Source organism: Antedon mediterranea, chromosome 8, assembly GCF_964355755.1.
Source record: "Antedon mediterranea chromosome 8, ecAntMedi1.1, whole genome shotgun sequence".
Taxonomy (NCBI): Eukaryota; Metazoa; Echinodermata; class Crinoidea; order Comatulida; family Antedonidae; genus Antedon; species Antedon mediterranea.
In genome coordinates, this window is record NC_092677.1 from 24,306,730 (window position 1) to 24,329,908 (window position 23,179).

The following is a 23,179-nucleotide window of genomic DNA, read 5'->3' on the forward strand; positions in this document are numbered from 1 at the left end:
GACTTAGGCAATTAAGGAGAGGAGACTGATTATTTTTAAAATAAAATAAGAAATACATTTTTATAGTATATTTTTTAACCCATTTGTTACAAATTCTTTCGCTTTTATTTCTACTTTCCTTTCTAAAATCATCAGTGTTAATTTTAATCTGAAGAGCTAATGCTATTAAATTTTGTTACTTAAAGGTAGCATTTTTTGTATGTAGATGATATCGACAGCCTCATAACAAAAGTGTCGAAGTCATAATTTGTTTTTTGTTTTTCTGCCTAACTCACTGCTTATATCAATATACTATATTTTTTGTGTTTCTGCCTAAGTCAGCTGTGTGACTTAGGCAATTAAGGAGAGCTGACTTATGATCTGCCTAACTCACTGCTTGTATCATTATACTGCCCTCTGTACATTATCTGCGTGCTGTTATATACATTTGCACATGCTCAGATCGTTTTTTTGTGTTTCTGCCTAAGTCAGCTGTGTGACTTAGGCAATTAAGGAGAGGAGACTGATGATTTTTAAAATAAAATAAGAAATACATTTTTATAGTATATTTTTTAACCCATTTGTTACAAATTCATTCGCTTTTATTTCTACTTTCCTTTTCTAAAACCATCATTGTTAATTTTAATATGAAGAGCTAATGCTATTAAATTTTGTTACTTAAAGGTAGCATTTTTTGTATAGAGATTATATCGACAGCCTCATAACAAAAGTGTCTAAGTCATAATTTTTGTTTTGTTTTTCTGCCGAACTCACTGCTAATATCAATATACTATATTTTTTGTGTTTCTGCCTAAGTCAGCTGTGTGACTTAGGCAATTAAGGAGAGCTGACTTATCATCTGCCTAACTCACTGCTTATATCTTTATACTGCGCTCTGTACATTATATCTGAGTGCTTTTATATACATTTGCACATGCTCAGATCGTTTTTTTTGTGTTTCTGCCCAAATCAGCTGTGTGACTTAGGCAATTAAGGAGAGCTGACTTATCATCTGCCTAACTCACTGCTTATATCAATATACTATATTTTTGTGTGTTTCTGCCTAAGTCAGCTGTGTGACTTAGGCAATTAAGGAGAGTAGACTCGTGATTTTTTAAATAAAATAAGAAATACATTTTTATAGTATATTTTTTAACCCATTTGTTACAAATTCTTTCGCTTTTATTGCTACTTTCCTTTTCTAAAAACCATCAGTGTTAATTTTAATCTGAAGAGCTGATGCTATTAAATTTTGTTACTTAAAGGTAGCATTTTTGTATATAGATGATATCGACAGCCTCATAACAAAAGTGTCTAAGTCATAATTTTTGTTTTGTTTTTCTGCCTAACTCACTGCTTATATCAATATACTATATTTTTAGTGTTTCTGCCTAAGTCAGCTGTGTGACTTAGGCAATTAAGGAGAGCTGACTTATGATCTGTCTAACTCACTGCTTATATCATTATACTGCCCTCTGTACATTATCTGAGTGCTTTCATATACATTCGCACATGCTCAGATCGTTTTTTTGTGTTTCTGCCTAAGTCAGCTGTGTGACTTAGGCAATTAAGGAGAGGAGACTGATGATTTTTAAAATAAAATAAGAAATACATTTTTATAGTATATTTTTTAACCCATTTGTTACAAATTCTTTCGCTTTTATTTCTACTTTCCTTTTCTAAAATCATCAGTGTTAATTTTAATCTGAAGAGCTAATGCTATTAAATTTTGTTACTTAAAGGTAGCTTTTTTTGTATGTAGATGATATCGACAGCCTCATAACAAAAGTGTCGAAGTCATAATTTGTTTTTTGTTTTTCTGCCTAACTCACTGCTTATATCAATATACTATATTTTTTGTGTTTCTGCCTAAGTCAGCCGTGTGACTTAGGCAATTAAGGAGAGCTGACTTATGATCTGCCTAACTCACTGCTTATATCATTATACTGCCCTCTGTACATTATCTGCGTGCTGTTATATACATTCGAACATGCTCAGTTCGTTTTTTTGTGTTTCTGCCCAAGTCAGCTGTGTGACTTAGGCAATTAACGAGAGGAGACTCATGATTTTTTAGATAAAATAAGAAATACATTTTTATAGTATATTTTTTAACCCATTTGTTACAAATTCTTTCGCTTTTATTTCTACTTTCCTTTTCTAAAATCATCAGTGTTAATTTTAATCTGAAGAGCTAATGCTATTAAATTTTGTTACTTAAAGGTAGCATTTTTTGTATATAGATGATATCGACAACCTCATAACAAAAGTGTCTAAGTCATAATTTTTGTTTTGTTTTTCTGCCTAACTCACTGCTTATATCAATATACTATATTTTTAGTGTTTCTGCCTAAGTCAGCTGTGGGACTTAGGCAATTAAGGAGAGCTGACTTATGATCTGCCTAACTCACTGCTTATATCTTTATACTGCCCTCTGTACATTATCTGAGTGCTTTCATATACATTCGCACATGCTCAGATCGTTTTTTTGTGTTTCTGCCTAAGTCAGCTGTGTGACTTAGGCAATTAAGGAGAGGATACTCATGATTTTTTAAATAAAATAAGAAATACAGTTTTATAGTATATTTTTAAACCCATTTGTTACAAATTCTTTCTCTTTTATTTCTACTTTCCTTTTCTAAATCATCAGTGTTAATTTTAATCTGAAGAGCTAATGCTATTAAATGTTGTTACTTAAAGGTAGCATTTTTTGTATGTAGATGATATCGACAGCCTCATAACAAAAGTGTCTAAGTCATAATTTGTTTTTTGTTTTTCTGCCTAACTCACTGCTTATATCAATATACTATATTTTTGTGTTTCTGCCTAAGTCAGCTGTGTGACTTAGGCAATTAAGGAGAGCTGACTTATGATCTGCCTAACTCACTGCTTATATCATTATACTGCCCTCTGTACATTATCTGCGTGCTGTTATATACATTCGAACATGCTCAGATCGTTTTTTTGTGTTTCTGCCCAAGTCAGCTGTGTGACTTAGGCAATTAACGAGAGGAGACTCATGATTTTTTAAATAAAATAAGAAATACATTTTTATAGTATATTTTTTAACCCATTTGTTACAAATTCTTTCGCTTTTATTTCTACTTTCCTTTTCTAAAATCATCAGTGTTAATTTTAATCTGAAGAGCTAATGCTATTAAATTTTGTTACTTAAAGGTAGCATTTTTTGTATGTAGATGATATCGACAGCCTCATAACAAAAGTGTCGAAGTCATAATTTGTTTTTTTGTTTTTCTGCCTAACTCACTGCTTATATCAATATACTATATTTTTTGTGTTTCTGCCTAAGTCAGCTGTGTGACTTAGGCAATTAAGGAGAGCTGACTTATGATCTGCCTAACTCACTGCTTATATCATTATACTGCCCTCTGTACATTATCTGCGTGCTGTTATATACATTTGCACATGCTCAGATCGTTTTTTTTGTGTTTCTGCCTAAGTCAGCTGTGTGACTTAGGCAATTAAGGAGAGGAGACTGATGATTTTTAAAATAAAATAAGAAATACATTTTTATAGTATATTTTTTAACCCATTTGTTACAAATTCTTTCGCTTTTATTTCTACTTTCCTTTTCTAAAATCATCAGTGTTAATTTTAATCTGAAGAGCTAATGCTATTAAATTTTGTTACTTAAAGGTAGCATTTTTTGTATGTAGATGATATCGACAGCCTCATAACAAAAGTGTCGAAGTCATAATTTGTTTTTTTGTTTTTCTGCCTAACTCACTGCTTATATCAATATACTATATTTTTTGTGTTTCTGCCCAAGTCAGCTGTGCGACTTAGGCAATTAAGGAGAGCTGACTTATGATCTGCCTAACTCACTGCTTATATCATTATACTGCCCTCTGTACATTATCTGCGTGCTGTTATATACATTTGCACATGCTCAGATCGTTTTTTTGTGTATATACTATATTTTGTGTGCTTCTGCCTAAGTCACACAGCTGACTTAGGCAGAAGGAGAAGGAGAGCTGACTTATGATCTGTCGGTCTGTCTGTCGGTCTGGTATCACTATGCGTTTTATCGCTTTCTGACCTTATCTTGATATCAGTTTAATCTATCTAAGTCAATTTTTCGATAAAACTGGTTACTGTAGCACAATTGACATGCACAGACGCATTATTCGACTCTGCGCATGTTTATTATGCTATAGTAACCACTTTTGACATAAATGGTTACTATAGCATAATAAACATGCGCAGGATCGAATAATGGGTTCTGCGCATGTCAATTATGCTATAGTAACCAGTTTTATCAAAAAATAAAAATGTCAAAAATTGGTAATTTTTTGAAAAAATCCCTGTACAGGAAAATTTTTCAAAAATCGACCAAATTTCAACCCTTTTATTTAACTAGTTACTATGGCTCTATAAGATGATGTTGACACAGTATATGTGCATAAATGGCAATATTATCGCTTAATTATTGATTTTCAAAATTGTTCTGCGCATGTTACCTCATAACAATTTTAAAAGTCGATATTTTGCCGATTTTTCGAAAAATTTTCCTATACTATAGGTTTAAAACTATTAGTACTTATTATTCAGGAGTGTTTATATACAACACCAAACAAGGCCATATACATGGCTGCAGTCGCGTGCTCAAGTTATGTTTACCGACCGACATAGTGAGCTGTAGAGTCCTGTTGCATGGAACTAAAAAAGGGACACAAATCGTAGTGACATAGATAATATTCCAAATAATTTATTTAGCAAAAAAAGCTTATTCATTGTCATCAAACATGTCTGTTTACAATCTGTTTGTGCGTGCAGTAAAAAAAATATATTTCAGTTACTACATTATAGAAGCAACTAATTGTACATAATTTTATAAACAAGAAACCTTAAAAAATTTGAACAACACTATTTGTTTATTACTAACAACAAAATTAGCATTAACAAGAAGGAAAGCAGAACATTGGAATGAATCTTCATCACATTTGTTAAAATATTATCATTGCATAATTTAGCCTAGGCCTAAATAGCCTTAATAGTCTATTCCCAAACAAAAAAACTCTCTTCCTCTTTATCCACACATTAATAAGGGAAAGTTCTAAGATTATTATTTATTAAGATTTGAGTAACATTTTAATACACTGTACAAACAAAAAAATGGAACGAAAGTTCAAAAGTAAAATGGACTATTTGCAGGAAAGAAAATACATGGAAGATTAAACAAAATGTTAAATACCGAAACTATACAAATTAAAAACACTGTGGCATTCACCACACATGAGATGTTTAAGATGACATTTCATCTTTTTAACAATTCTTTTTGTATAAAGCATACATTGAGTATAATTTTTTTTAAAAAGATCTAAAAACAGCTACGAAAGACGAATTAAAAGAAATATAATGAATGTAACATGCAATGACTTTAATACTAATAACATGGTCATTTATCTAGTTATATGCACATGTACTTACAGTTTAAAACAAATAAATGAGATACAAGATATACAGCAAAAAGAGATGTTTATTCAATAGGATATTTGATTTGGGACATAAGGTTGATCGCAGATAGCTTGATATCGACATAATGATGCAATGTTGGGAAGGGATTGGGAGAAACAACAATTCCTGTAAACACAACGTGCATGACCCCATTTCCTTCAAACCATGTGTCGTGCATCTATCTGCGATACTTTAGACAACAATTCCTTGTACAATTGCTTGCGGAGGATCATTAAAATCAATCTCCTCTCCGTTCAGTACATAGTCTTCATGAACGGCTTGTCGGCGACGATCTTTGGTCGGTCTCATTCTGCACTTCACAGCTCTGGTGTTGGCACTTCTGCGTTTTTCGAAAAGTTTGGATTTAGATGGTGTGATACCATGAACCTCTTTACTATGAATTGCAAGGTAATCTGTTCTTGGAAAGCCTAACTTGCAAACATCACACTTGTATGGTTTTAAGTGGGTAAAGAGATGTTCACGCATATGCTGCTTGCATTTAAACATCTTATTGCAATCTTCACTAAACACACATTTAAATGGACGAGGATCTCGGATGCCTTTCACAACATCTACCATGATATAATAGTCAGTAAGGTCAAGACCAACAAGGCCTTCCTTTCCAGTGATTGATGGCTTATCTGGAGATTCTCTTTTAATGTTTATTAGGTTTTCTGTTTCATCCTTCTGTGGTGTTAAATTCACATTTTTTTCTACATTGCTTCTTTTCGTCTGCCTTCGTCGTGGAGAAACTGGAGACAACTGCAATGAAGAAGCATCTGGTAATGATCCTTGTTCAAATGTCTCGCCTGTTTCAGCCACAATTATCTTTGATAAATCTGTGTCAACTGCAGCCACTCCAGAAGTTGGTGTAAAGGGGCTAACAGCAACCTCTCCCTCTCTACTAATAGAAGACATTTTATCACTAGCATCATCTGCTGCTTCAGTTTTTATCTCAACTTCTTTTACTTTGATTTCTTTAACAAGCAAGTTATCTGGTTCTTTGATTAACTTAGGTTCAATATCTTGACTTGTTACTACATGATCTACTTCTTTCTGTGGTGATTCTTCGATAGTAGTTTCTACGGGTTCTTCTTTGGGACACTGTACATTATGATTAACTTTAGTTGCAAACATACTTTTACCATCTGGTCTTTCTTTAACTACAAGATCTCCAGCAGTTGAACAAACATTGGTAATAGTTGGTGTAGAATAATCTGATGAACTAAACAAATCTTGATCACAATTTGTCTGTCCATAAAAATCGACTAAATCACCGCCATATGACCTCTTACGAGGACGATCTCGCTTTCTACTTTCAAAGCTAAATTCTGATGAGACTATTTGGCCATCCTCTGGTGTACTTCCAGGAACCTGACTGGTCACTGGCATTAAACTAGTTTCTGGAATTTCATCAGTTGGTTTCAGTTTTTTCCCAGAAACTTTAAAAATATTTTCCAGTTCGGCATCATCGCCAGAAAATCCATGACTTCTTCGCAAATGATCACCAAGATATTGCCAGCGAGTCGTGCTAAATGAGCACTCACCACATTTGTATGGTCGTGAATGAATTCTTACATGATCTTTTAAGTTGTTACGGCGCTTAAATCCTTTACTGCATATGTGACAAATATACGGCCTTTCTGTGTATATACTGAAGACTTTTGGTGATGTCACATTATCATGAGGTGAATTAGATGTTTTCTCTTCTGCAATCACAACATCAGAAAGACTACCATCGGTTTTTTCATTGTGAATAATTCCAAGTGAACATTCCTGGTGTACTTCTGGCTGTTTAGAAGTTTCATTTCTCACATCTTCAATGTTAACTGGAGCAACATGTGTAGAATTATTTTCAACATTCTGGAGGGAAACACGATCTGATTGTAGTTCTGGAATAAGTCTGTTAACGGATGCTTCCAGGATATCAGTAGGGCTAGAATGTTCTGGTGTTACATAAGTTGCCTTGAAAGTTGATATTTTTTCCCCCGAATTATTTTGCATGGGTAAAGAACAACCATTTGTAGGAATGCTCTGGTTGGAAGATACTTGTCTGTTATCTGTGTAAGCAGGAGGGGGTGGCAGATATTGTGTAGGTGCATTTTGATTCTGGAATACATGTGCCTTTGAACCATCCATAACATTATTATTTGTATATAAGTGGCCATTTTGACTACCATCTTTATGCTGCATTTCATTTTGATTTCGGTCCTGAAAAACTGCAACATTTGGCAATCTGTACTGATTATATACAGGTGATTGTACAATTGGAGAATTATTGGCACTAGGGTACTGAAATTGACATGCTTGTCTGGGGGAATGGTGATGTGGTGATGGCTGCGTTCTACCACCACGGTATCCATTTGGTGGCGGTAAATATGGCCATGGTGACCTTACTTCTTGCATAGGCTGAAATCCTTCAAGCATGGCGGTGAAAGATTCCTTCTGTGGTTGAATTCTGATTGGAGGTGACTGAATGAACTGTGGCTGCTGTGGCATTTCATTTGTTTTCGCTGGATAGTGAAACGTGTTGGAATGGTGCATGTACTGATTTTGGACAGTACTTGGTGACTTGAAATTTGATTGATAAGGCACATTTGATGTATAGTTCAGATCAGAATGATTATTTGATACTCTATTTTGAGGACTGTAAAACTTTCTGATTGGTTCCGGTCTATTTGGCATTCTAATAAAGTTGGCTGGAGGAGCTTTAAGCATACTTTGTAAAAAGCTTCCTCTTTGTACATTTTGATCCGATTGGTAGGAAACTGGTCTTGATTGAATTGATCCTGCACCAAACCCACATCCTCTTGCTTGTACCATTCTAAGATCAGTGTTTGGTGGATAAATGTTTTGGTCATTTAAAGAAGGTTGAAAGTGACTTTGTTCACTTGCTGAGCCATAAGGATGATTCACATGGTTATGTAAACTCTGGACAGAACTAATGATCGGCATACTACTACTAATAGAAGGTTTAATAGCATTGATGTCACTATTAGAAGAATCTGATGCCTTACTCTGCAAGTCAACACGAGGAATATCTGGTCTTCTCATTAACGGTGGTGGTGCTGGAAGTATTTGATTGTTGTTAAGCTGCTGTATTTGTTTAGTATTTTCAGATGTTGTGGTTGAATATACATCTATGAGAATAGGCTGAGTAAGTGCAGATGGATTTGGTTCTGGAATGATGTGGGAAACCATGTTTTGTTCAGTTGATATTGAATAGGATGGAATTTTAATTGCGAGTGTTTCTTTGTTGTTTTCCACTCCCACTTGTTCACTTACTGCCACACTCTCTTCTATTTCTCTTACTTCAGGAATGTTTGTTATTTGCGAATGATCTTGACTGTTTTGAACACCTGTTTTAGGATAATCTGATACAATTTCCACATCCGATTGCAAGTCTAGTGTTTCTTGTAGGGATGACTTTTCTATTAGTTCTTCTTCAGCTTCCATCAATTGTGAAACTTGTGTTTCTTGATGTTCCTCAACTTCTTCTATATTATTTTCAAAATTTTCACCATCTGTTATTTCATCTATGTTCTCTGAAGGTTCCATTTCCTCTATGTTCTCTGAAAGTTCCATTTCATCTACGTTCTCTGAAAGTTCCATTTCATCTACGTTCTCTGAAGGTTCCATTTCATCTACGTTCTCTGAAGGTTCCATTTCATCTACATTCTCTGAACGTTCCATTTCATCTATGTTCTCTGAAGGTTCCATTTTATCTATGTTCTCTGAAGGTTCCACTTCATCTGTAGGATTATCATTAGCACTTTGACCTTGAGCTTCTTCTTCTTGATCAGTTGTTTGTTCCATTTTAATATTTTCCACTAGACCTTTTTCTGCATTCCCACGATATTTTGTAACTTCTTCCTCATCGTCATCATCAGGCTCTTTTTTTAGTTCTCGCTCTGCTACTTTACATGTTTCTTCTTTATCGTCCTCATCTGCCTCTTGTTCTTCATCTTTATCATCATCTGTTTCATTATTTTCATTCATGTCCATCAAAGAATCGTTACCATTACTTTGGTTCATATTTTCATCTTCGCCATTTTCATCTTTGCCATAGTTTTGTTCGTCAATTTCCTCTTCCTTTACCTCTACAGTACCTTTCTTCTTTCTGCCCCTCTTTTTTCCCACTTTTACTACACAATGTTTCTTTGGTTTTGGAGGAGAAAAGTGTTCTTCACCAGGTCGTTTCCTTTTCATTTCATATTTTGGTCCATTGTGTGCTGTTTCAATGTGTTTTGCGATGTTGTCTTTTCTAGATGATGGCCACCCACATTCACCACATGAATAAGGCTTAACATGGGTTTTAATGTGTTCCAGCAAGCAATGTTCTGAATCGTAACCTTTTGAACAAATCAAACATACAAATGGTCGTGGTTTGCTTTTATCAATAGAACCATGAGTTTCAATAAGATATCGAGTGGTTGCATGTGGATCCTTGACAATTTCAATCTCTTTATAGTTTGTAGGTTGACTATTGGGTTGAATCTGAGTAACAACTTCATCTTTAACCATCTTAGCATCTTTTAATGCCTTCGAAAGTTCATTCTTGACTGTTGCTAATTTCAACGACTTCCTTAGATGCCTTTTAGGTCTTTTCCTTCTCTTTCTACCCTTTCTTTTTGGAGGTTCAGATATTATTTTACCAACATTTTTCTTTATGCTACTCATTTTGATTATAACAGGTTTAATTGGTTCTTTGGAGGAAGCACTGTCCGTAGAGCTCGCGGAACTATGTTCTTTAAGCACCATTTTGTACACACTTTCTTCATTAGCTTCATTAGATTCAATTTCAGTTAAAATAACTGGTTCATCTTTATTCTTAATTTGCTCTGTGGATTTTTTTTCTTTAGCGATGTTTGACAATGTAATCTCCTTATCTTGACTGTGCCATGATTTCTCATGCTTGGCAAGATCAGTTTCATTGGCAAACTTTAAAAGACACACAGCACACACTAATGAATACTTTCCAGTTTCTTCACGAGGTTTTTTAGTCTTTGAACAAAATCTGTCATGATGAATTAAGTAGGAAGATCTGTACTGAAATGTTAAGTTGCAGTCATTACAAGGGAACCTGTACCCAACACCAGCCTCCTTACTATCCTGTCCAGATTCCATATGTCCATCAGTCACAATATGTTTAAAAAGCGAGTCCTTGCTGACAAAAAGACGGCTACACTTTCCACATTGAAAAACGGATGACATTGCATTTTGGACATCACTGGCCGTAACCTTGCTTAACTTGTTTGCCATTTGAGGCGCTTTCTTCACAACACTTGGGATCTTTCCTGTATGAGTATTCTTCTGTGATGTGTGTTGTATTGGTGCCATTGGTACGGCAGATGATGTTGGTTTTATATTAATTTTCTGATGCAAACTTTCCATCAACATTTTGCGAACAATTGGTGAATTTGCATCATCCAACTGATCCTGTAGATATTGTTGATTCAATTGTGATTGGTGAGCATATCGGTTTGCATTTTTCGGAGGTGGTACCCATGTTTTATTGACCGACACCTTTTGCTGAAGTCCATCAATCAGCACATTTTGCAAGATTGAATTTTGATGAATGTTATTAGCTAGTAAGTCCTGTTTATAATGTTCTTGTAGATGTAATGGTTGATTAACCATATGCGGTTGAACTTTGGGTGCAATTTCTATAGGATTACCAATAGGCTGTGTATAAAATTGTGATGTTATGGATTTTTGGTAATTATGTACAGAGGGTATAGTGACTTGACTTGCAGCTTGTTGAAGAATAGCTGAAGCTTGTGTGTTTGCATTTGGTAAGTGCACCTTCATGGCTGGGTCTGGATTAAGTGTCTTTCCATCCCAATGTGAATTTGGTTGAATTACATTAATTATCAATGGCTCGGATGACTTGCTAGGCTGGGCTACTACTGGCGTGGTGGGTTGAATTGGAGGTGTTGTAACTGTTTGGTTCATACTTGATGATGGACATTCATTTCCTTTACCAACTACTACCAGATTTCCTGATGCATCCATTTTTAACATATCGCCTCTTTGTAGCACTATAATAGTTGGTTTGGTAGCAGAACCGGCTGATGGGGATGTAATTTGCTGAGTCTGTGGTGGGCTACTCTCTGTGAGGTTTTTCAATCCAGATGCTCCATAATCTGACTGTGTTCCCTTTTAAAACAAATGAGATAGAAATAAAAATTTAAAATTTTGTTGAGTGGTCTATATCTACCTAGAGTTCAGGAAATCACAAAAGTCCCAAAGATAAATTCAACTTCATTTTGGCACAATAGAAGACATTAAGCAATTTATCACAGAGACATAATACTGGATTCATTGTGCATGACTATTGGAAAATTTATATTGGGTTTTGTAAATGCTTTCTTTTAAGTTATGACTTATATACAACTTAAATATTAAAGAGTCATATAGTTTATATATTAAATTAAATCTAGTTTTATTTTTTTTTTATTTGTATCTCTTTTGGATGTAATTTATCAAGTGTAAATACAAGTAAAATATTTTAATTAATTGGATAAAAAGTACGAACATTAGCTCTCCTGCTGGAAGGATCACTCTCAGTAAATGAAATGAAATTGAAACAAACGTTGGTGATCACTCGTCATTAAAACATTTGATATATAACTTATCGTAGAAACAACCTGGTGGAATTATTCTGACAGGTAGATGAAAATTTTTATACATAATTACAAAGATTTACTTCCGAATTTGATATTGCATAAAGTAAATTTAATAAGTTAATCAAAATATAGTCTTTATTTAAAACATACAATATCTGAACATTTACCTCATTGTGGAGCGTGTTTTGGTTCTTCAACAGCGAGTTTGCAATACTAACAGACTGTGGTACAACATTAGAGTTATTTGAATTATCAGTTGATAGTATAGAAAGATTTGTTGGTAATTTCTTTATTTCTGGTGTAATTTGTAAGTTACTTGCTTGGAATGGTTCATCAAACGGTGGTTCATTTGAAGGACTTTCGCCACCAAGTAAAGTATTGGCAATATCACAAAAATCTGTGATGTCAGATGCCGCGTCAATAAGACTTTCAATCTTGTCAAACTGCTCTAACTTAGTTGGTTTGTTAGCTTTACGTCTACGAGACATGGGTGTCTGTTTTAATTGTTGTGAAGAACTAGGCGATTCCTCACTAGTCCCTTCAGTTACATTATCCATATTTGTTTCACCAACAGTTGATTGTTTACCGCTGAGATTTTTAAGAATTGAATTCAAGGTACCAATTTTTCCAGACTTTTGTGCAACAACTTTGGAATTGTTTTCATCTGCGGATTTATTTTCATCAAAAGATGTTTCCGATTCTACAGACATTTTCTCTTCTACAGATGTATTTTCATTTACAATTGTGGTTTCATCAATGGATATATTCTCATCTACAGTTTGGTCAATGAGATTTGTTTCTGGTGGAACATCGCAAGATGTGACATCCATTGAATTTAAAACATTTTCCAAATTTACATCATCAGCTTCAATAGCACCTTGCTGATTGCTATCTTCATTATTTAAAACATTATTTGATTCTTTAATTAGTTCTTGTGCCTTTTCTGGATTGTCATTTGTGGAATTGTTATCACTGTTTAATTCTAATTCTATGGATTCATGTTGTTGCGCACAAATGTCAATCTCCTTTTCTCCTTCATCTACCACTGGTGTTTTATCACTCATGTTTTCATTTTCATTGTTGATTCCTTTCTCTTTGTCATCATTTTCTTGTTTATCTACCAGATGATCCGATAGTGATGAAACTTCCATTCTTTAAACATGAACTGTCTAAAAGATAAAGAAAACCAGCATTAAGGGAAATATTTGAAAATATTTTCACATTTACAACTAAAGTAGTGATAAAACTGATGGATAATTAGCAACCAGCTGAGTTATTCTATCGTCTCCCTCTAATGCTTGGTTCCTGTTAGGATGCAGTGGAATTGTAGCTTGGTGGTTATAATGCTCAGCTCAATCAATCAAGTTCAAGTCCTGTCATGTCAGGATTTTTTAACGACAAATTAGAACTCCACTCCTAAAGAAATTTAGAGACCTAAAGACTTTTTCTCATTCCTGTTGAATGAGAAATTGATTCAAACGTTGAGAAACTTATCAGTTCCTTTTAGAACAATGATGTACCCCAAACTGTATATCAACAAATAAGACTTTGTTTATGTAGAGCATCTTGTGTGTTTGTATTGTGAACAGGATTGCCACCTTTAGGAAGGATAGTGAATGAATTGGCCTATGGTTATCCCTGGCAATTTGTCTAAATATATATAAAAAAAGAAAACTCAAGGATGCAAGCGAATTGACCATGACAAGCGACAGTTTGAATAATAAATAGTTTGTGAATGTAAAATTACTGAATACTAATGTCCTTGCATTGCATCCTAGTGGGAACCAAGCTTAAGTGGAAATTCCCCCCACACCTTTATTTTTTATATGGAAAAATAAAGATAATGTATACCTGTATTATTCAGGCTATTTTATTAACTAGAGGTTAAAACTGCATTTCTCCAAAACATTTTTTAAGATTGTATAATAGCACCCTCTATAATTTCATGCATTTTTTTCCCCAATATTTTTATAATACCAGCATGAATTGCACGCTTATCGATTGATACAGTATTTTAATTTTGCTTCTGTGATGCACCCACTTTTGATCGATCACAAAAGAAAAACAAATGGAATAAGTAACTTTTCAGCGAGAATACCGGGTCTTCCCCAATTAAAGACAATTAATACAGCAACTAGACAACGGCAGGCTAGGCCTGGCATACGGTGTTTGAATGTTACCGATGTTTACCAGCTAGGCCTACGAAACTAAGCCTAGCTAGGCTAGGCCTAAGACTGTTCGAAAAAGGCCATTCTATGGGAGCTACTTAGATGGTTCATTGTTTTTCACTTTTTTTCAAAATTAACCATAAAACATACATTTAAGACAAGGAATGACCTGGTTAATGTTTTTAAATTAATATGCATTATATTTACAAAATGTTGGGAAAGTGTCCTTAAATAATATAACTGAAATACTACTATTACTACATTTAGTAATTTGTACAGAATTATTAACAAATAAATATTAATAATCAAAGTTAACTAACTAACTTTTCTGGCTGTTTACTTTATCGTTTTGATTTAGCTTTTCGCTTTTTTTTTTTTTTTTGGTATCTCCATTGAGATCCAGCCACTGATACCCACAGCATTGTCATTTTTTTCAGTACCGGTAATTTGCCTTTGGATTAATAATCAAAGTTAAATACATATTTTTCAACACACTAAGTTTAGCTATAGACATGCAACACATTCAATATTTACTGTACGTATACAGTACATTTGTGCTTTTCTTGCCTCTATAATATACTGTACTGTAATTAATTTGAAAAAACGATTAATTAGATTGTAATTTTGGTGGGAATTATCGAAAGGGAACAAGGTTGTATGGGAAGGTTTGTAAGGGTGTCATACATAGGAAGTGACACCAGCAAGCAGGACTATCATATTTACATTAAGCCGTGACTTAGCTTACCAAATGTGGAAGCTGTTCGGTCACCTCAAGGCAATCCATGTTAATTACGAAAGCAAATCAAGCATAGCTAATACCAATCCAGCTGGGACAAATCAGACGTATTGTTTTGGCACCCCTTGTACTACCACTGTAGTGCAAGGCATTTCAGTGCATTTGTAACGAAAAAACTCGTTATATCTTATACTATTCAACAGATAAAGTGAAACGACAACACCGTTTTAACTCATATGTTTTCTACAACAATTGTGTATAAAAAAAGCAAATAATTTGGATTTCCAATTATAAAATATAGATGATAGCAAAATATTAACGCATTTTGATGGCAATAATTACCAGAGTCTTTTGTACAGAATTCCTTTTTCGTACCAATTAATAAAAATATGGAATGTAACTATAGCTTGTCACACATCATGATCAATTTGTTATTAGTATTGTGCGACAAAAAATACATTATAAATTGAGAATTTTAAATTTAATTAATTAAACCACTTTCAAAATAATTTATGCACCTACCCACGAAAGCGTACTGTAGTGTTAAATGACGGGAAGTAAATTCTCGTGCAATTTCAATCCATAGCGCTAGCTGTGATTAACTTGCCTGTGCAGTCAGCCGTAACATACTCAATTTTGATACTTATAAAAACGCACATTTATTTTATAACATTTGGTAGAACCAAGCAGCACATATTATTAGAAAAAAAATGAACTTCGCAAAATAATGACTAGATTTGAAAAACGTAGAATTTCCAGTAGGTCCCTTACAAAATGTATAATGTAAAAGCAACAAATTAAATTTCCCGGTGCACAGTCATACATAATTTCCTGTGTTTGAGGTCAGTACACGCATAAGTTCTCTTCTCTCCTCAGGCGTAGCATTTCGGCACTGATTTAGCTTGCAATTTTTGCGAACATAAACATTTACATAAGAAATTCTGAATAATCTTTATTGCGTAAAACATTAGGAAGCTTCTTTAAATGATATAGTTGACAAACATCACTAATTTATAATATTACGAAAGACGAAAACAAAAATTTATAATACGTCTAGCTTTTAAAAGAAAAATGGACGTCATAAACGTTTGTTAAAACATATTCTCATTCATTAAATATTAATATATTATAAAAGGATAAACGGCCGAAAACGAACAAAAGAGTTAAATAAAGAAAGTTTGCGAAAAATGATTAATAAAGTAAACTAGCAGGTCGACAAGTTTCGGAATTCTGTAATGTGTAATTCCTTGAAGAATTGTTTACAGCGTCCAGATGGTTAAGCACACACAAACGTTTAATTATTATTATAAAGTCAACAAGTTATTTGAAGCACTAGCACAGTATCATTCAACATGGACACACTAGTCGTAAACATTTTGTATTTAACTTGCGGTTTTAGATAATCATTTTAATTTGACAACATACTTCCTAAAAAAATTTGTAATGACGCAAGAATTCTAAAAAAAAATCAAGCAAATAAAATGAATTTTACGCATCTTCGGCTTTACAATTGAAATAAAATATTATAATCAGATATATTTGTAATTTTGACTTAAAGTGTGGCTTCATGTAATATATTTTTGTAAGAATACGATTTTACAAAATGCATGAACATTGTTTATTAAAAGCATAGTTATATTTTTATTACAAATTTGAAAATATTGATACTTTTTTCCCAGGGTGTTAGAGCAATGGTCAATCCAGGCAACTGCATATCTATTAGCTGGATACAGACTATTAAAAGGTTTTTATCAGTCAGCGAGGCTGGTAAGGTTGTTATGGTCAATGTAAAAAGAAGTCAAGTTTTGTACTCTATAAAAATGCTGGTCATTTAAACTAGCTTCAAAGACCTTGAAATGAAGGGTAAACATCTACAGTAGCTTGTTGGAGCTACTAGCCTGTGACCATTTTCAGGGATCATATCCAACTTTCAATTTCATTTGAATATTCAAAGACTTGCGTGTCGTATTATGCAGCTGCTGAAGCTGACTCATCAATAGAGGCCTTGCAGTAAATCGCAGCGACATATTTTTAAAACTCTTTTTTTTTTAGAATGGATCGTAGAAGAGAATTGAGAAATGCAAAAAAATACCGAGCTGTTCTGCATGTCATACGAAGCACGATAAACTAATTTATTTATGTTGGCTTGCTCGTTTGTTGGAAACGTTTTGCAATAAAAACAAGAGGCCTGGTTTACTCTTGAAACTATACGTAAATATATTATTCATGATGCTACAAAAATATTCTAATCTTTTGATAACGTGAGACATTTTTATAAGAGGAATATCTTTTATACGTTACTTTGTTTCATCTGTGTGTGCACAGCATAGCATATTTAAAATAATTGTGTTCATAAAATTATTTAGTTTAAGAATGTTGATTTATTATCCACGGTATTCAATGTGTTTTCGTTTTTAAAAGGTACAAGAGAATTGTTTATATTTTACTATCCTGAAAACGTATTTGGCTATACAGGCCAAGAGATGAGGAAGACTTAACTATTGTTGTATATAGCATAGCATTTGAAATAAATTTGAAGTAAACATACATAAATTGAAATTAGCATTTCAGTACAATATTACGGGTAAAAAAACCTCCCGAAAAAATACTTTTTCCAATGATAAATCAAAATTAAGTATTTAAACTAAAGATAAAGATCACACAATAAAATTATGCAGCTTGCTAGTCAAATTCTTGCGCGATGAAATTCTTCACATTGCATTAATTTCATTCAACCGAAGCAATCGCGTGTACTCACTCACTAAGCTATTGCCAGTGTACAAACAGTACTCTTTCATCATGCCATACTAAATTATTTTCGCATATCATAATTATTTTAAACAGGATCCTTGTTTGTATTTTTTCTGATTTTTGACAAAAATGTAATGTTTAATTTGATTTTAGATGTATAAATAACTGATTACTGTGTTAAAAAGTAATTAGCAATATATAATCACTTATGTTGGGATTAATCTTGGTGAAAAATCATTTTTATTTTATTAAACATAGATCAAAATTACAGATTGACAGTCAGATGTTGTAATTCATTAAAAATATATTTAAAAAAAGGAAAGCATAGTGTTTGTTTCCGGGTGTGCGTGTGTATGGTTTCGGGTAGGTAAATTCAAGTAAACTTAAAGTAAAGTAAAGTAAGTAACCAATTTCTAGCCGTATTACTATTCGTTAAAAAGAAGTCAAATTTAAAATAAATTCTTTGGAAATTACCGCAGACCAACAATAATGCATGTTTCAACGTTTACCACGCGTGGTACAATTTTAAAATATTGAATAACCAACATGGGACATGTTTCTACTCCAATTTTACTAACTATTCTAGTGTTCACTTGTACAGTAAACATAAAACCCTAGATTGGCTCTAAAATAAATTACTCAGCTGTACGTACATTATAGTCATGCAGACAAGATTTTGGTAAAAAACAGGATAGTTTACTTGAGTAGTGTTTTACTCAACTTAGTTAAAGTATTAGGCTATATAATGGCAACAATGAATTTGCTATATTTTATGCAAAAAACCACGGTTAATTTGAAACAAATCAGTTTCTAAAAATAAAAATCATTAAGCAAATTAACATAAGAAATGTTTATTTGTCTACGGTGCCAACGCAATTGATATTTTTATAAGTTATTTATAATACACTGTATCTCTATATTTGACCAGTCGCATACGAATGAACGTTATACGGAAAATATGCTAATTTATGCTGAGAATAATACAATAGGCCTACCAACGCTGGTACAGTAATATTAAATCACGCACAATGATACACTCGACACATGGGTCATTTTGAACTGATGATATAAAACTAGATTCTGTTGATACATTCATCAAAACAGATGGTATCGAATTTAATCACCTTAAAAAAATAATCCAAATTAAAAAAAATATATTTAAAATTATAACTCAGATGAATTTGTGGCTAAGAAATGCGCACAATTTTCACAATGTAAATGAAAAATATCCAAAGAGACAGCGATTACGACTAAAATCAACAATATATTTTTTTATTACACATGAAAGCGAAACCTGCTTTTTTCTTTTATTTATTTTTCTATGCAAACGGTTTCTGTAAAGTGGAGAGATTGAAGTCCGTCCCTAACGTATGTGAAATATTAGCCGCGTGATGTCTGCAACACAATGAAATCATATCACATGTTTATCAAACAAAATTTTAAAATAATGTTCACAAACAGTTCATATACAGTTGACGCAAGATATTATGGAGTACAGTATTAATGCGAAAAAAGATTCACCGAAAAAAAGAATGAAATATTAAGTGTGATGTGCAACCGCACCTAATCCATGAAATGGTATAGCCCGCAACCTTTGACAAGCTAACCATCATCATGCACAAACACGGATCAATTCACATGAGATACGCTTTCCATATAAGGAGAAAATCTTTACCAGCCAATGAAGGACACAAGCTAAATGACCTTTGGCTGGGAAATTCTTTGCACACGGTACTAGCCTAGACAGCTTGTTAACAGAACTGAGGGGCCTAAAAAGGGAACCAAAGAAACAGCAATGAAATAACCATTGTTTCCTTTCTATCCTTCTCACTTTGATTTAACAGACTGCAAGCAAGGAAGTGTGGTTACTGATCTGACTAAAAACAATAGTATTTCTCAATCCACTTGTCCAATATACACTTTTTTTGCGCAACATTGTTTTCTTTAAAATCAAGTCTGAATTTGATTTGATGAACATTGCCAATTGACTGTTTAGTAATTTACGTTAATACTGTTGTAGATTTTATTAAAAAATTCAATATTACGATAGGCCTAAAAATGCATTTTTCCTCGAACTGATTGCCAGCATATTCAATCAATCAATTTTCTATTGTATTTTATAGAGGCTTGTATTTTTAAGGGTAAACATTTTTTTGTACATTTTTACACTCAATATCAATACAGTTTACAGTACTATTAGAATTACAAAAGTACACTGTTTACAAGTAGTAAACAATTAAAAACTAATTAATAACAAGATTATGTAATGTTACATAACGATTTGTAATTCAAAGAAGTTAAATCCAGGACCACAAAACATCTATTGTCTACTAAGAATCCACAAACTAAACATTTTGTCTATTATTAGTATGAAAATATACTTTCACATACTTAGTCCATTTTGGGATAAATTTTAATAAACGTTTGCATGTCAAAATTATGATATAATTAATTAATTAATTGAAGATTACTTTAATTTATACAATATGGATATGAAATATCGAAATGGATTTTTTTCATAAGAATATTTTTTTTTTTAATTTTTTTTTTATTTTATTCAGTTGTCAACCAACAGCGATGAAACCGCCGTATTAATATTCATATTCTTGTGAGTAATAACCATTTAAACGTTAGATACTTTTTAATAATTTGGTGACACTGTAGTTGTAGTAATAGCAGTATACTACTACCAGTGTGTGTCTGGCAAAAACTGATTTTCAAGGGCTTCAAAACCCTGAGGACTTTATTATAACTCTAACTTGAAAAACAATTTGAAGAAAAGCAGAAATAGAACTAGCCAACTTAAAAAAAAAATGTTTGTTGGATGGAAATTTTAAGTTGAATTTGTTTGTGATATTTAATTTTTGTTAATTTCTTATATTATGTTTTTTATAACCTTGAAACAGTGTTAATTAACTATAATTTGAAACAATCATTTATATATATTTTTACCATTTGTTACATTCTTAAAATAATAAATAAATAAATTTGAGAAAATAAAAATTTAAAAATTTACCATATAACCTTGTGCTATGTCTCTGTCATACCTGGTAGGCATTGTACACTTGCATTTTTATGTGTTACTAGCAAACCCTATCTGTCCCCAAGGGCACCCAGCTGGTTAATGTAACCAGGTGAAAGAGCAAGGCCTCGCCTCTTGAATACATTCTCACAACTCAAGACTACCTGTATGGACAGTGGTCTTTTTTTTCTAAATACAGTGCCTACTAATGGCCAATAAGGCAGGGTATAGTTCAATACTAATGGCTTGTTGTACTTCCTGTTTACTTCTTTATAAAGCAAATTACTGTGAGGCCAAATAAAAAATTAAAAAAACGGTTTGTTTGTTGTTGACGGGGCATTGTTACTATTTCGTCAAATTAAAAATTATATTTAACCATATCATTTTATTTTACATTGGTTAGCGACAAAATTAAAATGATAATCATATAAACTTATAATGTAATTTTTAAGATAAATTGATGTTTTTTTAAAACAATTTCTTTGCCAATTATGGTTAAAAAATATCAAGACTAAGAGTGCGCCAGCTCTATTCTATCAACGGACTAACTGTAAGTAATGATATTGATATTAAAATATTTATATATTACTATAATAGTATTGTTTCTTTAACAATTAATCACACAAAACAAAATTATTTGTATTATTTTAAGTGAAATTATATTTTTACGATACTGGTACGGCTCTGTAAATTTCAAATGGTATATTAAATTATGCGTTAGCACGTCTAAATCCAAACGTATTATTTTTTATAACCATTAGAATGTCTGAATGTAAATATTTTAAAGAATACCACAATGGATACATCATAAATGGATGATTGAAAACTATCTACATATGCAATACCATATTTTTCCTGGTACACTGAAAATCAACAAAGCTACGCAAACGACAATAACGACGACGAGCCTTGCCAGCATCACTATAATGAGATGAAAGGTGGGAAGGGAAAAAAACAAGACAATGTTAACGAGATCCATTCAGACAACGTTGTTTTGGTTACAAAGAAAGCGTGAAAATTTACTGGCAGTGTGTACAATACGTATACACTTCTTGGATTGGTTTACAATACAGTATTTATGTTTACCATACCATTTATGATACCATATTGTAGCCCTGTATTTTAACAGATTTCTAAAACATATTTTAATTAAAATGTCTGGCTATCGTAACAGTGTATATAATGCGTAAATGTGAATATTGCGCAACATTTAATTAATATGATCAAGTATTGTTTTGTGGATAGATAATATTACGTCTATGAACGTCGGCTTATAACCGGTTTACATACGCAAAAGTCATTTAAAATATGTTTATTCATGAATAGTCTAACTAACTCTCGCAATTTAATATTACAAAATATTTGTAATAAATAGAATAAATCTATACATAATTTTATACTGTATAATACTGTATAATACTGTATAATACTGTATAATACTGTATTATATCTATACTTTTGCCGATTTATTTTGATGTGATTTTTTAAAAATGTTTACGCTTAAATATTCTTGTGGATTTAAAGGATTTTAAATGTACAGTATAACCACATTACTATTGGAAAATGTTAGAAAAAATGTCCATTGTAGTATATTCTGCTTTGCTGTGACCTTTGGTCTAAAGTAGATCAGAATTGGATTCTGTGCGTTTCAATTGCTCGCTCTATAGGAAATTATGTCCTGTTGTTCGACGTGGCACGGCAAAATACCTCCTTTGAGGAATAATACCCAGTCAACCATAAATACTTCATTTTCCTTATTCAGTCTGCACACCAATTCAGGAATTACAGTATACGCATATTAATCCATTCCAATTTGAGAAAATAAAATACATTTCCAAAACTAAAAACAGTAAATAACGACAAGCTTTTCCGTGTCTACTTACATAATTCTTTTCAGCATACGCTTACGGCAAGTACAGATGTTGGTTAGAAAGGTATGATTATAACGATTGATGAATACTGCTAAAATAACGAGAAAACAAAATGTGTAGGTGTAGGTGTTGTACAGTGAAAGTAAGGATGGTTCAACGAATGTTTTCATTGTTAAAATAATTAGATAGGCACTATGGGACTGATAATGAGTATAGAATGATAGACAATGAACGCTCATTATAAATACATTCAAATTTTAATGATCAATGAAGTCATGATTGGCAAGTTGTAGTCATAAGGATTACTTAATTAAAGATGATTTTGAAATTAGCAGTTTTGTAGAAATTTATGAAAATATTTCTATCAATCAGTTTTGCTTTAAATACGTATCATTTTATAGTACTTTTTATTGAGATTTTTTTTAAAGCAAAATTGTTAGAAAAACGTTTGCGTAACGTGTTGTCTTCGGCACAAATTAATCTTCTAACATGTGACGTGCTACTCTAAATATTCTAAACTGTCGTAAAACAATAGATTGAAGTAGGCC

The 23,179-nt window shown here is 32.6% G+C and overlaps 1 protein-coding gene across 6 annotated transcripts in view; it reads right to left on the minus strand.

Moving 5' to 3' along the window:
- Positions 1–4,737: 4,737 nt before the first annotated feature.
- Positions 4,738–23,179, minus strand: part of LOC140056140 (uncharacterized) — a 31,220-nt gene continuing 12,778 nt past the window's right edge. For 3 of the 6 annotated variants that reach the window (XM_072101407.1, XM_072101410.1, XM_072101411.1), the window contains 2 exons: positions 12,251–13,252; positions 4,738–11,613 (listed from right to left, as the gene is read on the minus strand). In XM_072101407.1, the coding sequence (XP_071957508.1) occupies positions 5,647–11,613; positions 12,251–13,234 (6,951 nt within the window). In that variant the 5' untranslated portion in view covers positions 13,235–13,252 and the 3' untranslated portion in view covers positions 4,738–5,646. Of the gene's footprint in view, positions 11,614–12,250; positions 13,253–21,567; positions 21,682–22,643; positions 22,723–23,179 lie in introns of those variants that run through there. The other 3 variants (XM_072101408.1, XM_072101406.1, XR_011846724.1) reach the window with 3 other exon arrangements.